The 18,233-nt window shown below is 39.1% G+C and overlaps 1 protein-coding gene across 1 annotated transcript; it reads right to left on the bottom strand.

Annotated features, from left to right (window-relative positions):
- Window positions 1–6,857: 6,857 nt before the first annotated feature.
- Calr (calreticulin) lies at window positions 6,858–14,820 on the bottom strand. Its single transcript, XM_089633041.1, has 7 exons — window positions 14,663–14,820; window positions 14,417–14,521; window positions 13,862–14,295; window positions 13,402–13,611; window positions 11,272–11,484; window positions 7,850–7,993; window positions 6,858–7,453 (listed from the first exon to the last, which is right to left on the bottom strand). Exons 1-7 carry the CDS (start codon window positions 14,748–14,750, stop codon window positions 7,427–7,429), a joined length of 1,221 nt encoding a protein of 406 aa, XP_089489167.1. The 5' UTR covers window positions 14,751–14,820; the 3' UTR covers window positions 6,858–7,426.
- Between the last annotated feature and the right edge of the window lie 3,413 nt (window positions 14,821–18,233).

The following is an 18,233-nucleotide window of genomic DNA, read 5'->3' as shown; positions in this document are numbered from 1 at the left end:
TAGTGCAATGGCCCTTCGTCGACGGCAAAGTTGCATTTTACCAATTCTCTTAGGCGGATATCTGCGGCTGATTCAATTTGTAGTGCCAGCGTCGTGGATTTATTGTCACTGCCAGTCCCGACACCCCCATGGGCGATCCACCCCAGTGCGGTTCGTGACACTATTCGCGTAGTGTCATGGTCTTCGCGCACTTCCCGTGAAACGATCAGATGAGCATTGTCTTGCCCTATCAAAAGTTTTGGGGTGACAAGGTTTCCCTGGGCCTGTTGTTCTGGCAGGTTGAGGTCGGAGATCGTGTTGGCGATGATGTAGTAGGTGTCACTGCTATCACATCCTCTTATGGTCAGCTTCACTCGGCGGGAGAGTGTGTCAGAGGTGCACATCCCTTTGGCGCCATGGATCCGTATGCCGCGGACTGTGCCGCTCACCCCGATCCGTGTCGCGATGTCAGCGTCGACAAGTGTCACAGTTGAGCCTTCGTCGAGGAGCGCGAACACCAAAACTTTGCTTCCTTGGGGGACGCCCAACATAACCTGCACAATTTTTAACAGCACGCTCCGGTCCGTCGTCTGGCGTCACAAGTTAACCTCACCGACAGCACCTTCCGGTACGAACTGTGGGTCATGAAGCAAACGGTGATGTGGTGATCTGCACCCTCCTATGCCGCACCATGCCTTGGTTTTACAGTCCCGTGAGTGGTGTCAATCCAGACACTTACGACACAGGTTCTTCTGTCGCACCATTGTCCACCGGAGGGCGAGACTTTTCTCCGCGAACTCGGTGCACTCGCGAGTTTTGTGGTTGCCACCGCACTGGCCGCAACTTTCACTAGACAGTTTGCGTTTACGCGTATTGTTCATTTTATTTTCGCGAGGCTCACTCCTCTTACGCGATGTAACAAATTCAGCGGGTCTAGAGTCTGGTTTAACTTCTTCACCGTTTACTACATGCACCTGCTCGGTCCGTCGCGGTCGAGGTCGCACTGGGTCGATCATCCCGCTGTTGGGTATAGCGTTAGCCATACTTTTCAGAAATGCTGCCAGCTGAGTTATTGTAGCTAGACTCGTAAGACCACGTGTCTCATACAGCCAGGTCATCCGTAGCGTAATCGGCATCTTTGTTGTGATGTCATTCAGTAGGGTGGGGTTGGTCAGGTATCCGTCAGTCCTGAGGATCCTAAGTGATGTCACCAAGTTCTGGACGGTTCCGGAGAAGTCTGCCAGGTCCTCAAGGGTTGCGTCTATTGTGAGATACGGCAGCTTTTTCACCTTTTCCAACATCAGCGTGGCTATTGCGCTGGCGCCACCGTATCGCTGCTCGAGGACAGAGAGGATCTCTGGAACTTGAGCGGGATCCATGAGGAGAGGGCCGACTGCATCCCGAGCCTTCCCTTTTAGTGCACGCTGCAGCCGGATGAGGTTTTCAGATGAAGTCATTCTGCAAGTGGTTGTGGATTGGGTGTACTGGGCTTTCCATGTGGGCCACTCGAGCGGGTCACCCAGGAAGAGGGGAAGATCCTTGGCCGTGGTCTGCCTTGCGATTAAGGCGGCCATCCGTGTATCGTCCTCTATCGTGCGAGGGCTTTCTTGGGCACGGGACGTGCGAAAACCCTCTGCTATTGCTGAGGTGATCTGGGACAGCTGATCAGCGCCTTTTTACACCCACTCGTGAGTGTGCTGTGCTGTCTCATCGGCCGTAGGCAGTGGCGGAAACAGTGGTGAAAAATCCTGACTCGTAGGGAATTGCTGCGATCTGTTATGCGTAAATTCCACTTCTCCAGGTACTGCTGCTTGGAGCTGTCGCTCGGGGTACTGTGGTAGAGTATAATCGGCTATGGGAATGCTTGCCACGGGTGCCGTGTGTCTCGTAGTTTCCGACAGTATGTGCACTGAGCGTGCATTCGAGGCGGGTCCGGGTTTTATGATAGCGTGGCCAGCATTTGAGGCGGGCCGTGTTCCCGGCAGTGTACGCACCGGGCATGCATTCAAGGCTTGCCCGGGTGCTGTGATAGTGTAACCGGCTTTCGAGGCGGGCCACACTCCAGGCGCTGTTTGCACCGGGCATGCATTCGAGGCTTGCCCGGGTGCTGTGATAGCGTAGCCGGCATTCGAGGCGGGCCACGCTCCAGGCGCTGTTTGCACCGGGCATGCATTCGAGGCTTGCCCGGGTGCTGTGATAGCGTAGCCGGCATTCGAGGCGGGCCACGCTCCAGGCGCTGTTTGCACCGGGCATGCATTCGAGGCTTGCCCGGGTAGTGTGATAGCGTAGCCGGCATTCGAGGCGGGCCACGCTCCAGGCGCTGTTTGCACCGGGCATGCATTCGAGGCTTGCCCGGGTGCTGTGATAGCGTAGCCGGCATTCAAGGCGGGCCACGCTCCAGGCGCCACGGGGGCTTGGATAGTTGTGAACCTGGAATCGGCAGGTTGGTGGCCTGCTTGCAGTGCGGCGGATGTCTTTGTTGCTGCTGCCAGGGCTGCAAGTAGGTTGGCGGTGTGCTTAACGTGCTGCTTCTCTCGAGTGCGCAACTCACGGCGCAACATTTGTATTGCATCCTCAGTTGACTCTGACCGTTGGTCATCATCCTCTCCGTCGGACTCCTGGGGGGCCGGGGAACTGTGGGTCAGGATGGGACCCCAAGCTGTGGTTGATTGTTCAATGGAGTCCGAGGCAAGCATAGCTTGATCAGCTTGCTGGGGTGCATCTTGGCTAATGGGAACATCAGTCGGAGAGTTGGAAGTAGGGTCCGGGGCTCGGCGAGACATACGTTTGTCTCGGTCTGCGGGAACGCTGGTTGCTGATCGCGACGCCCCGGATGACGTAGAGATTTTATGGCCACTGCGGAGCGAAGGCATCTTTACTGAAGCACGATTAAAGGCGTAATGCGTAGAACCGGCACGAAGGACCAATTTGTACGGGACCAAGTTAGTGAAGCCCGCACAAATACTGCAAATTCAATAGGGCACCGGCACACATTGACACCTTGATCTGAGAGTTTTTGCAGGGGCAGTAGGAAAACATTAAATTAAACAAGTATTACTTTCCCGAGAACTCTCGGATGAGAAGTGACTGTTTGTACCAGTTACTTCTCTATTTATTGGACAAAATTATACATTAAATTTCACACATGTTCAATGAGAGTAATTAGCGATCACCCTTATCTCTTCACTGTGTTGAACAAAACAAAAACATTAGTTTTTAAATGTATGGTGGCGCCGAAAATCCATTAATATTAACTATAGCAGTCGCACATTAAGGATGTGGAATAATATTATAGTATCATATTTATTTTGACGCAGATATCTAAATGGTTTTATCAAAAATATTAAGGACATCGTAAAAACTTGAGATCTTGTTATCTCATAATGACTTTGGCTCTGCACGTCCGATATACCACCCTTGATACTTTTTTCTTCCCATAACTTTCTCTCCTTCATTTCCGTAAAAAGGCCCTCCGCACAGCTTACCCTAAAGATGTGGAGCTAGTGTAAAAATATGAGCAAATTTCATACAAACAATAATTGCGAGTGCATCATAGATAATAATACATGCAGATGATGTTTGGGCTACCGCGCTTCTGCAGCGCTTCAAAGATTTTTGAGTTAAATTAAGGGTCGACGAACGTAAATATCTCTCAAGCTGAGCCAAAACCGACTGATATACCGGCCCACCAGGGTCGGCCCTGAGCCAAATGGCGCTGGGCAATAGTACAATTTTAACCCTTAAATGCATACTGTTGTAAAACTGCAACATACCGTTCAAACCACCTTTAACTCTTTGGTGTATACTTAATGCATGCCGTTTTATAATTATCAAGTTCACGGTAATATATTTTATCGAGTGGCATCACCTTTTTTTTCTTTCGCGAATGTCAAATGTCACTTTTTCTTCAACAAAGTGAAGATTCTCGAAAATTGGTTGGAGGTTAGAATTACAGTTTGGTTTTGCTGTTATTATTTTGATTTTCTTAGGTTAGTAGATAAAATAATACAATACTTATATATAATAACTCGTATTTTTCCGGTACACTTATTAGTTTTGAGATTTTTTTTTAGGTTTTTTATTTTTTTTTTCATACGTAAATTGTTCATATTATTTTTTATTAAATACATGGTGTTGTAAATTTGCAACAATTTTTTTTAAATCAAATATCATTAAAAAATTAGAAATAAAATAAATTCTTTATATTTCCTTGCATATGCATGTAAATATCTACAAAATATATTTTTTTCCAGAAAATTTAATAAATCATGCATTTAAGGGTTAACGCCCCTTGTCAAAACAAGTAGATGCCTAAGTAGGTGATTACTGTAATCAATAATATTCGGATCATTTGTATTTTTGTGTAGCGTCGTTTTTGTGAAAAAGAATCTCAAGGGCGATGTGTTAGGACGTTAGGTATTATCATCGTCTTGACAATCACGGATCGCACTGCTCTAATTGCGCCTGCATAAGCCAATGCGGCCCACAAGTGTTGAGCTAAGGTAGACAGAGAGGCGTTTTCGCTGTTAGTGGAGGTTGTCGCTACATTTCTATCTTTGTAATCCGAATAGCGCAAAGATATTGTTAGGACATGATCCTATAGACAAATAAATGGCAAGTATTGGACGTAGGAGGGAAAATAACGAAAGTCGTGGTGGGTACCAATTCCAGCAACCGTTCGCTGCACACCAGTGATTCCATACCGCGAAAATAAAAATGGGGTGCGGGTAGGGGGGTAAGCTAGAGAATTTTGGGAAGGTATGATTCCCCACAATATATTTATTTACAAATTTAAAAAAAATTTCGGCAGATTTTCTACGAATATCGGCAGCTTTTTGCCGAAATCGGGAGATCTACCGAAATTTCGGTACATATGATATCGCTGCTGTACACCAACATCTCAGTGCAAGAACCAGTGCCTAAATACACTCCGATTTTTTGCAATATTTAAAGGCTGCCATTATAATAACCCCCATACGTTACTGTTATCTCTACCGATGTCAGAACAAAATGATATCGTCATTTTACCTGACACCTTAGACTAATGATTTAGCTAGTTTATTTTAATTTTATTTTTTCCCTTCATTTGGATGCGGTTGATCCCACATTTTCCCTTCATTTGGATGTTGTGGATCCCACGTTTTCCCTTCATTTGTATGTTGTGGGTCCCACATTTTCCCTTCATTTGGATGTTTTGGCTCCCACATTTTTCTCATCATTTGGATGCTGTGGGTCTCACATTTTTTTACTCAAATAATATGTAAAATTCTTAGCACTAGTTTCTGCCAAGGGATTGTAACGGAAAACTGAAATTGCCATTATAACGCCGGTTTATAAATTTGGGGACAAAACTTTAATTTCTAACTACAGACCTATTTCACTACTAAATTTATCATGAAACTTGAGGAAAAAGCAATGAAAAAAGACTACTATCCTACCTAGATAAACAAACTTATTTTCAAGTCGTCAATTCGGTTTTCGAGTAAAATTGAATACAGAACAGGCTATACTGAATTAACTAACCACATATAAAAAAAATTTATGATAGATCTAAAGTAATAGGAGTTTCCCAAGACCTCGCTGAAGCCTTTGACACCATCTCTTTTAACCTATTATATGAAAAACTTTAAAATATTGAAGAGCCACTCGATCGGTTTATTAGCTACACTATAAATAGGAAACAAATATTAAATGCTTTATTTACACGGCAGAAATAAGGTATGGAGACCCTCAAGGTAGTTTTTTGGGACCCATTATTTACCAATATTAATAATGAATGTTTTGGAAATAAAAGCTAAAAGGAAGAGAAATTTATTTATTTAGGGAAATATCTGGAAACAAAAACTTATCTGCTCCGCTTGAAGTGGTTTTTATCCTTCGACCCTAATAACCTGTAATTACAAAAAGCGTCAACCCTCGCTCACTGCGGAGCAGGTAGTCAGAGATAGTCCTTTTTCTGTCACTCAAAATTCTATCGTTAACTCCAATTTTCGATTAAAATGTTATTATATCACATTGCTCTCAGAGGTTAATTGCACGAAAAAACAATAATTTCATTGGAGAAATAATATTTATATTGATGTTCAACGATACTCTCTCAGGCCAGACACCGAAGTGATGTTTTAGTCATATAAACTTAACGAAGAATGAAAAAATACCAAGCTCTACTTTCAAATATGGAAGTTAACCACAGAATAATTAAAATGTACTACTATATGAAACCAAAGGTTCCGACCGCAATTTTAGAAAAATTTATAATCAATTTTTTTATATGAAAGGACAAAAACAGTGAGGTGGCAAATGTTTGTAATATATTTGATTTAAAAATTTTAGTATCTAAAAAAATAAATGTTTAGTTCTAATAATAAAATTTGAAGGTGTATTTCATCACCTTTCAAAAACAGTTAAGTTAGTTTTCAGATAAATTCTGAAATATCCCATTTATTTGGATATTATTGAGAAGCGAAAATACACACAAATTCTCAGACTTTCTGACAGTACGTTAAAGAAATGTAACAGTCAACGGTCAGAGGCCCGAAGGGTTAAGCCAAGGATTTTATTTTCGTGGCTTTGCATATTTCAGCATATCGCTCGCCATATATTAGCATTGGTAGTGTATGGCAAGCGATATGCTGAAATTGGCTAAGCCATGATGCGTATAGCGTAATGTGTCGCCTACCTTGACATTGTACAAAAATAATTCTTTATACACAATCAAATCATTGTTTGCTCTATTGAAAACCAAAGTTCACCCAGTCGCGGGGCTACCTCCATAACTGCAACTGCAATGCAATTTTGACACTTAACTTCTCCAACCATACAATATAATAGACAAAAGGCATATGGATATAGGATAGGAGAACAAAGAATAACAATCGTTTTAATTTTAGGATTTTTATTTTTCACTTTTAACATTTGCAAACTTGGTACAGAAAATCAATTAAAAATAAAAACAATTAACAAAAGTGATTCACCAAAAACAAAAAGTATGCACCTCCGTAGCGAGTGTACCAACAAAAGAATTTCTTGTAGCGAACTACAAGCGCACTAGCTTTGTTTAAACTTATAAATTATGACTTCATTTAGTTTGTATTCAATTGTACACTTATTAACGGACAGTCCAGTGTTTGGTTCCCGGTACAAATTGCACTCTCCGTTCACGAAAACGTAACGGAGAAATATAATGCTCAGGAAGCCGGCTGCAGCAGACACTAATATAATAAGTGGGGATTTTGCGACTGTACCACTGCGAGTATAAAAGTGAGAAATTAATCTACAGCATTGTAGTAAAAATATTTTACACGGCACAAACACACGGTGAGAAAAACATAAAAAAATGGAAAATGTCAATGTCCCGATCACTTCACCGTTTGGGTCCCTGCTTGACTACTGGACTCGTTCCACTCACAATACAATATTACTCAGTCTATCGAACACTATCCACTAATTACAGCTCGTCGTGCTCTTCAACGTCCTGCAACAAAAGAAACAAACATTAATTACTATCTTTTTACAAATAGTATATCTGGGAAGGTATCAGAAGAGATTAAGGTAGGCGACACATTATGTTATACGCACCATAGCTTAGCCTATTTCAGCATATTGCTCGCCATACACTGAAATAGGCCAAGCCACGAAAATATAGCGCAGTCTGTCACAGGTTTAAGATGGAAATGGCTAATATTCATGAACACAATAATTGATGACGTATATGAGATTATAACAATAGCAGGTCTCAAAATGAGCAAATGTTTTTGCACCAGTGCAAACAGAAGAGGCAGATAGCGAATAAACACAATCAGATCAAAAGAAAGTAATAAATGTAAATTATTGTGAAACAGGGCTAATAGTGTGGAAAATGTATACGTACATCAGATGAGGGCAGCAATTCTTCACTTTCCTCATCATCGAGATCTTCATCATCTTCTGAGGGTTGTGAGTCTCCGCTGTCTTTCTCTGCGTTGGCTGCCTTTTCCGCTGCATTCTGTTCATCCTTCATCTTCTTCTCTCCCTCCTGAGGAAGAAACACATATTTTAGAAAAATTCATTCAAATTCATCGTTCAATTCACGACAAAAGATTAGCCTTCTTATACATAATTTCAATCCAGAAATAACACTGTCTAAGAGTAATTTCATAATACAACTCCTCATTGAATTCAGATGGCTCGTTTCGAAAGCCTAGATATTAACCGTTTGGGTGCCAATCGTCGATTCGTGTTTTAACGAAGATTGCCGATCGTCGATTTCCGTCAGTCGTGTTCTGATTCGCGCGTACGTCGGTACGTAAAATTCTAATTTTTTCGAAACGCCTGGACTTCGGGATCCTCCTCCGCGTGATTCTAAACCAATATTCTTTAATAAAACACCGAAAAAATCATCGAAATCCTTGAAAATTCAAAGAGTTTATGGGGTTTTAAAAAAATATATAGTTTCATAAAAAATGTTTTTTTGGTGGCATTTTACAAGCAACTGTATGAATTTTTTTGGCACTCAAACGGTTAATGCTAGTTCCCTACAATATAAAACAGTTATCTATATACATATACTTTTAAAAAAATATTCATATAGCTCTTTAAATTGTTGAGACTGACACACTTTCGCTACTCTCATGGTTTGGCCTATTTCATCATATCGCTCACTGTACATTCCCAATATGCTGAAATAGGCCAAGCTACGAGAATATAGCATGCTTGTTGTGTGGTCTGTCACAGGTCATGATAAAATCAGCGTAAGCCCCTACCTATTATAATTTCGTGTTTGAAAAATGATCACAATGATTCACAAAGTTAGTAGTGAGCGCTGGGAGGAACTTGAAGAAAGACAAATGGCAATGCTTCTTCCTATCTTCCAACTGTGAGTGAGATAATGCACTTTCTTTTCGATAAATGTTTTCTTAAACCCATATTTTTGGTTTCGGTGTTAATTTTAAAATTCACACGATCGGTCTAGATAGTATTTCGACATCGATGTTCAAATTAATTAATAAAAAATAAGAAAATATATTTCTAAGAATTGTGATACAGCTACGACGAAAAGGGAGTCGGTTACCATTAGTAATAAAACTCAGTCCATCTGACTGCTTGCCACCTCGTTTATTGATGAGCGTGTTTCGATTAAGAATTAAACTGCTGATTTTATTATTTACAGTGATAATAACTTAGTATCAAATTATCGGTTGCGATTAAATGCCTATTATCAAGTAAATGAATATTTATTTCTTCTTTCAAAACATTTTTGAGAGTGGTGAGTTTTTTCTTATCTTCTACACACTTCCTTATCTTGGTGTGAATTTTCGACTAGGTGGATACCACTAAGCTAACAGGGGCCTAGACTATCTTTGTACGCGCATTACTGTGACCATTAAGCACATATTTTTAAAGCTCTTCTAGTATGTGAGAACTGTCAAAACAAGCAGTTAACATTAACGGAAAAGCAGGTAAACGATTGAGATTTGGCCCCACAATTTTGATAAACTAGTATTAATAGTTTATATTAATATTTATCCTTCTTGATGATAATTATTACATGACAGTGCAAACGATTTGCATTAATAATTATTCTTTCCTGATATGAAATGCTACATTCTATTAAAAATTAATGATTATCCTAATGGAATAATTGAAAATTTATTTGCATATTGGATGCCAAAAGGGTAAAAGGGTATTTGGTACCAATAAATTGATTAACTAACTATTTGACAGTTAGATATGATTTAAGATTTTCACAGCAAGTGATTTTTTCAAGTTATATATTTTTGGGGTATTATGCCGTGTTGCGCTACGTCCTTCTTTAGCCAACGTTTCGGATAGCATTACAGTGTCCATCATCAGGGCATATGTGTAAAGATTATGGTGAAGTGTGTGCTTATGTATGTAGATGTGATACCATGTCGCCAACTCCAATTCTCTAAGAGCTGGTAACACATAAAAATTCGATTTTTTGTGTTTAGTTTTGGTGTAGCTGTCAATTCTCGGATACCAAGAACTACTTAGCTTAGCCCTTTCGTCTTTAGTGACATTGATGGGATTTTTATGAATTTCAATTGCCTAGATAGTAAGGTGTGCTCTATGTATTTTAGGTCTTCCTAGAATTTTAGGCACAAATCTAAAGTTATTGCTGAATACAATTAAATGCTCGGCAATTGCAGATTTGTCAGGGTGGCCAAGTTTACATGCTTGAAAGTGTTCTGATATTCTTTTGGAGATGGTCCATTCTGTCTGCTCTACATAAACCTTGTCACATCCGGAACAGCTGAGTTTATAAACTCCATCTATTTCAAAAGGAAACTTGGCTTTGCAGGCTAGTCTTGTAATTTTGTCGTGGTACCGAAGACAGTCTTGATGCTTTCTTTTCTCAGTATCTTGTGAACATAAAGCAAGACAGCCTTTTAGCTCTTGTTCAATTTCGTCTTCGTTGGGGGTAGATTTGGCTATTATGATTCGCCTTATCTGTTTTGCAGGGACCGCTCTCATGCATCGGTTTATCTTTATAAGTTCCGACCCGATTTTTGGTTCCTCACATATTCGGGTTGCTCGGGTCACCAACGTATGGAGTCAAGTCTAAGTCCTCCTTTCTGCGCTGGGTGGTGATGCGATTCAGCGTGTAGATACCGATTCGTATGAGTTCGTTTACTATACACGGTGTGCCGTAGGCTATCATATTCTTTTTGCATACAACTAGAAAAGGCAAGATTCTATCTTGGTTTTCCAGCTCTATTGTGAACTTGATTTTGCTGTGAAGTGAATTAAGATGGTCGAGAAATTTTAATAATAAGAGGAATTTCTCTGTTCCGTGAGGCCAAATTTGATGTTAGTCTTGGGGCAGATTAAAAGCAAAAAAAAAATCAACAGACAGAAGCTTATAAAGTTCATCTGATATTTATTCCTGATGTGAGACTTATTGTTTAGCAGGGTAGTTCATGTATGTCGTAAATCAAAATACAAGAATAAGGTTGGAGTGTTTCAAAGTTCCTCACCTTTGATTGACAATAATAAGATCAGCACCATTTTAAATTTTTCCAGAAAACAGGAAAGATTCCTATTAAATGCCGATTATAAGCCTGTTTCAGCTTTTAATTTTGTGACTGATCACAGTTTGAAGTCTCTGCATTTTAACTTGCATGATTGTTAAAATAGATCACTAATAAAAAAAAATGGTGCAATACTTTTAATTTGCATTCAGTAAATAGATTATCAGTGGACGCTGTTGATAATAATGGAAGGAATGATGTAAAGTGCATCAAACCAATCATTATCAGTATTAGGTAAAATAGTAGATGTATAGTATATTACCTGGGTAGCCTTGATCTTGTCACCGACGGCCTTGGCAACCTCCACATCATCGGTGATGAGGAAATTGTCGAAGATAGTACCGGCCTTGACCTGCCACAGATCCAGCCCCAAGGTGCCGATCTCCTTGCGCAGATACAGCTTGTCATCGGGGGAGTACTCGGGGTTGTCCACTTCGGGGTGCACCCACACGCCCTTGTAGGCCGGGTTGTCAATCTGGAATATGCAACCAAACACATAGTAAACAAATGCACGAGACGCAACTGCCCGTAGTCAGTTAGATGATAGAATTACCAATTGGGGTTCGTTGTGAGTGAGGGCTTGCAAATCCCACACCTTTTTCTCATCCCGCCGGATTGTGGGATAGAATTTAGAGGTTGAAATAATGCAAACATTTTTATAATTGGTATTAATTATATTTTATACAAAAACGGCCTCCATGGACAAGGGGTAAGGCTCTCAATAAATTTTATTTGATTAATTTGTATTATTTCACAGTTATCATTTAAAATAATTTAATATTTGCGGCATATTGAAATGGCTCTAACTATGTTTGGTGACCAGATCCAGTACTTCACCACTTTCCTCTTCCCCATCTCACTACCTTCAGCCTCACAACATAAATCCCCTATTGAGGATCAGTGGCGGCTCGTGACTTTTGGGTGTACTAGAGTGCTAATATTATAAAAAATGGCATTTCTGATGTTGTTATAGCTGAAAATGATTTTTTATTTTTTTTCGAAAATCGATTTTTTGTATGAAGATTTTCAGGAAATTTCAGTATAGCCGTGCGCCGCACGGAATTCCTGAAAATCTTCATACAAAAAATCAATTTTCGAAAAAAAAAAAAATCGTTTTCAGCTACAACAACATCAATTAAGCCATTTTTTGTAATATTAGCACTCTAGTAACCCAAAAGTCACGAGCCGCCACTGTTGAGGATACCATAGTCTTACTGGTTGCAGCAGTTAGAACTCACATAAAGACATTGAAAAGGTGATGTAGTAATTCTTTTGAGCGCTTTTCGTATTAATCATCTTTGGAATTATGTAGTAATATTATAAAAAGTGAGTATTATTATTAAAACGTAACATAATAAGCATTTTAAAAAGATTTTGATTTTGAAATCTTTGCAAGTAAGTATTATTGTAAAAAATACTTAGAAAACGTAAGATAATAAGTATTTTAAGAAGACTTTGAAAAAAAATAACATTGTAAAAAATGCAGACTATGGAGAGGCCTGTCAGACATTACTGACTTCCGGGCATTCTGCTATTGCACATCACGTTGTTCGTAACTCGCAAGTACATGCAAATCAAAACAGCATGTTTATGGTGTAAATTGAGTATTTCTTTCAACGCCAAATCCATGGGATCAAATATTGCCGAAATCAAACTGAGCTGATTACAAACCCTAATTGTGAGGTTTTCGGAAGGGTGGAAGGGAAGGAGATATGTATTGCCAAATTATAGTGGCCAAGTTAGTAGCAGGGTCTTGAAAAGTCCTTCTTACAGTAGTGAATCAGAACAATCGGATGACTTGTATTTCCAGGAGAATGTGATGATTCAGTTTAAATACTTGTGTCATACTGCCATTATTTTGTTGCCCAAATCGTTGGTGGGAAATAAAGTCATGCCAGCAAAATAACAATATAATGTTAAAATAATTGTTTTTGGGTCGGGTAATTCGCGGAACAAAATGTTAATGTAATGACACGGCAATTTGTATAATCATTGTCTGATTTTGCCGTTTGATTGTGAAAGAGTTCAATAAATAAACAAAAATTAAAAACTACACACTCAATTGTGGGCAAATTTTTTATAGCATGTTCAGAACGTTCTATGAACAACAATCATTTTAGATATGGAAAAAAGGGTGTTCAGCATCGGACCCTTGCAGTAGCAAGGTTCCACTTCACACAGTGATGTTATTTATTGTTTCAAACAGTGAATCCAATAACATTACACCAGTTAAGATGCAGCTTGATGTAAAAGATATATTTTACCTTGTTATGTGATAATGTATGTTAGAAGAAGATATTTTATATCTCAATATTCCACAACCGTGCTGTGTCAGATAGAAGTAGGTCCGATATGGAAGAAGAAAAAGTCTCTGGTATTTTGGTTTCCGTACCTGCTTGGGGCTCCATTCTCCTTTGAATTCAGGGTTATCGATCATCGGGGGCTCCCATTCTCCGTCCATCTCATCGTCCCAGTCCTCAGGCTTGGTGGCCTCCGGGTCGGGGATGTGCTCGGGCCTGTCCCACTCCTCGGGCTTAGTGTCCTCGGGGTCGGGGATGGTCGCGCGCTCGTCCCAGTCCTCAGGCTTCTTTGCTTCAGGGTCCTGGAAAATAACCACACTTTTAGTATTGGGAGAAACAAATAAGTGTGTTCTTGATAATGGACAACTTTACAGCAAGACAGTTAGCTCAGACACAATGGAAAGTGTCATTCAATTTGCTTAAGAAGGTAAACCTGACCAGAGGTAAGGTCTGACCATTTATTAAATTGACTTAGAGCAAAACGGACATATCTCCATAAAACACAATGTTTGTGTTTCAATTTGTTACAGACGGAAAGTATAAATGTTTTACCTTGATCAGTTTAGGAGCCAAGAAATCCCAGTCTCCTTCCAGAGAACCAGACTCAACCTTCTCGTTGTCGATGAGGACTTCGTAGGTGTTATCAGGCTTCACAATCAGGGTGTAGAGATGGGTGTAGATGTCATCCTTGCAACGGATGTCCTTGTTGATCAGCAGATTCTTTCCCTTGTAGCTGAAGATGACGTGCACCTTCTTGGTACCAGGCCCGCAGATGTCAGGGCCGAACATGATCTCGTAGGGGGACTCGCCGTGCATGTCCTTCTGCTCCAGCTGGCGGTCAAATACCTTCACGTATCCGCCACCGCAGTCAATGTCCTGCTCGTGCTTCACGGAGAACTGCACCACTAGGGTTTTGCCGGCGTTGGAGAAAGCATCGAACTTTCTGGAGAGGGCGTAGAAACGCGCATCTTCAGAAGTCTTCAAACCTGATAATCAACAAAATTCTAATTTAGGAAATTGACAGCACATCCAAACGTTCTGAACACCAATTGGGTGATGATATAATTGAGCTTTACAAATAGAAATGTGTAGAAATTGTCGGCCTACCTTTATCTGCTTCCTCGTCATTGTAGAATTTGCCAGCAGTCAAAACAAACTTTCCGAATTCTTTACCGGGATGTTCACTGTAAACCCAGTTCTTTTCCCACGAATCTGTAAACGTAAATAAAATAAAATTAGAGATGAATAGTTTCCGGCGAAAGTAAAATCGATCATTCAACTTCGGAGGCGTTTGCCGGTAAAGTGAAATATGTCAAAATTCCCAGAAAAGAAGGTTAAATATGTTAAACTTACCATCGACGAAGTTTTCTTCGAAGTATACTTCGGAATTGACGGCACAAATCGCCACCAAAGTGACAAACGCGAGGAATAAACTCTTCATTTTGACACGCAACACCCGCACAGAAAGACAGACAAGCCACGAATAATTTTGTCTCGGACGGTGTGTCAACTGTTATAAGTATCAAATCCTGACGACAATGCGAAAGTATTCTGTTTCAACGTCACAACACAGTCAGAAAGAGATAGATATATAAACGTTGCACATTTCTTAGTAAACTGTTAATGACCGATATTCTACAGTACACTTACGTGACAAATGTTAAACAGAAAAGACTGCGTATGAAAAAGAGAGGCAGATATAAAATCAACTGTCAAATTCTTTCGACTATATTCAGAGACAGATGGAGAAATTCTATTGGATAATCCTGGACCAATCAGGCTTCTACACCACACAAGGCAGCGTACTTGTATGAAACGTCATATCTAGGCGGCCGAATCGTATTCGTCCGCGTTCTATTCGTAGGTAGATAAATTTGCCCAGGCATAATACGCACCTTTCGAAAAAAATATTGTTCGCTAATGGTTCGTTACATACAATCACTAAACATTGCAATACGCATCGTACCCAGTAATCAATTTATCTGTTATTCATAATTAATCTAAGTAGTTACTCACTAAGCATCATCAAGGGCTCTCTTTTGAAACGTAATGTTTCGCGCCTCAAAGGGAGGCACGTCTGCCATACTTCGTTTAAAAAATATTAGGGGAAAATAATGTTGTTTTTTGTGTTAGGAGTACGAAAAATACAGCATTGATCCTATCAGTATTTGGATTGTGTGAAACTGATCGTATAATCATAATTTTTTAATTAGAATTTTTCAACTCTTGTATAACGAGACGAAAATATAAATATGTTATTTGTAAAGAAAATTTAGCTTTTCAAAAGGTTTTAATTTCGTTAAATTTAAAATAGAGAAAGGCAGCAAAATAATAATAGTAGTTCATTAGCATGTTGTGTTCTTATACCCTAATCCACTCTCTAATAATAATATAGTGACCTGGAATGTATGTATTATTTGGTAATACAGTATTATACAAAATATCAAACAAAAGAGAAAAGATAACCTGTTATCGTTAAGTACCTAACAATTTAAAAATGTATTCAAAAATAATTCTGGTTGGCTAGCATTAATTTCTCATTATTTGTATTATTGCTTAAATTTTAAGGTTTATTTGATTATTTGACTTACAAAGCGGTTATGAATAATTATTTTCTGATGTCTCATCACTTGCAAATTTGCTTTTTATTTGAACAAATGTTGCATTTAAATCCAGTGCCGGATTATTATTGATGAGACTGAAAACTACAAAAACGTGTAAACTTACAATCTCTCATGGCGGAAAGACATAATTAATTTAAATAATATATTTTTTTTGGTTTGACTATTCTTTTTTTTTTAAATCGAGACGGTTTACACGTAGTTCCCGTGAGCACTTAGGCCATAGGCCCATTATGCTATCTCCCATTTTACCTCAATCCTTTAGCAACAACCCAGTCCCTTTAATAAAGATCACCAGGATTGTCATTGGTTATGTGGCTATGTCTTCTGGTTCTACTGTATATCTCCCCAGGCTGGTTTGACTAAGAACTGAACCTTCCTACCCAGGAACTGGAGTCGACAACTCTACTAACTTCGTCAAATACCGATCGGGTAGGACTGACATTTATTTAGTATATTAACTGCCGTAATGTCATCCGATTTCAGAGAAATACGTATGTGTCCACGTGTGTTTAAGTAATTGTCACTAAAAGTTGATAGAATGCATTATCATGTATATATATAACATTATCATAGATAGTGAGTATATCTACCGAGTTTCAGCTCGTTTGGATGTCAGGAAGTGAGTTCATTTCCGCTTCCAAGATTTGCATTTATTCATTCCCCAAAACAAAAATGAAAATCAAATAGATATCATTTTGAAATTGTATTCTTTTGTAAGAATTTACATAACATACAGGGTGTCCGGGGGTAAAGTGCACTAACTTCGGGAGGTGATTCTACAGGTAACCGGATAAATCATCACAATGATAATTCATAACATCTTAAAAAAGTTATATAAAGTCATGGAAAGTGATGAAACAAAAACTTTATTAACTGGGTTATGTAGGTTAGGTTAGCAGAGGTTAAAATTTTTTTTTTCATCATTTCTAATGACTTTATATCACTTTTTAAAAGTGTGTTGAATTGTCACTGTGTTGAGTTATCATGGAACCGATTCCACATGATGGTAGAAGTAAAAAAGATGAATAACTTTTTTTTGCCTTAATAAAATATTTTTCCATAGAATATTTATTTTCCTATACAAACAATTCAACTTATTACCTAAAAACTACCATAAAATGTTGGAATTTCAAAAAGAGTTATTTATCTTTTCTACTTCTAAAATCATGTAGAATCACCCTCCACAAGTTAGTGCACTTTACCCCTGGAGACCCTGTACATAGCATTCTAATTATTTTGCATTATGCAGTTTTTCTTGTAGGATGGTGGTTTGGTATTCATATCTTTTTATCCTCTTCAACCTGCTGAAGGATTGCTTCTTGAAAAGGTTCTATAACAAATTTGACGCCATTACTATAACCAGTTACGCCCTACTAGATTCAAAATAAAAAAGACAGTAACTCAAAAAAAGCTATTAAGATCTACTGTGACCTAAAATAAATATGAGGCTCTAAGCCATAGCTCCTTCTACCAGTAAGTCCGGTACTGTTAACTCCAAATACACAATGCTCAAGATTTTTCGAGCGTGGGCAAAATTTTTGATCCAACCACATTTAGTAGACGCAAACAAATGCTAATTTAAAGGTCATATTTTTAGATGCACATAAAACTGTATACACATTGGCTAAAGCAAATATTGTAGATATGTACTTATCAATCTGTAACTGACATTTCTCATGCATTCTGATGGCAGTATGCTACACTAGCGCCTCCTAGTGGCGCGAGTTCTTCGGGTTGGTTTTCTTTCATGCATTTTAGCAGATTTTAATGTTAATAAATTTTAGATATCGAAAATTAAATATTAGCTACCTACATAAGACCTGCTACTGCTGTTTTGATCATAGATACATAAAAAATATGAAAGCGACTTTTAGGTTTGCATTTACAGTTATATGACCGGTCGGTGGTTGAGTTGACATTGCATTTGGGTCCCACCCAGGCGTAGTGTGTTCAATTCCTTGGCTGACTAAGTCCTTCATCACAACACAAGCAACATTTTACTAACCACTTACTGTGGTGGTAGTAGATTTTCAAATATTGTCAGGTTATTCGTAACCCGGGAATGTTTGTCTTTCATTTAAAAATTTTAAGTCTACCACCGCCACTAAGTACTATATAAATTCAATTATTTACTGCAATTGTCTGGACGGAATGCAACATGCCTAGCGCCTCTGGCGGGCAGAGTTGCCAACCAATAAAAGTAAATACTGCCAATATTTTGCTGGACTTGGGCAGATTATTCATATTAAAAGGTATTTGACTAAAGTAAGTGTATGCTGTTCTGGAAAATTAATAGAAAA

The sequence above is a fragment of the Hesperophylax consimilis genome, chromosome 1, assembly GCF_061612785.1.
Source record: "Hesperophylax consimilis isolate HC1 chromosome 1, BYU_Hcon_1.0, whole genome shotgun sequence".
Classification (NCBI taxonomy): domain Eukaryota; kingdom Metazoa; phylum Arthropoda; class Insecta; order Trichoptera; family Limnephilidae; genus Hesperophylax; species Hesperophylax consimilis.
This window is presented reverse-complemented; position numbering and strand designations above follow the sequence as displayed.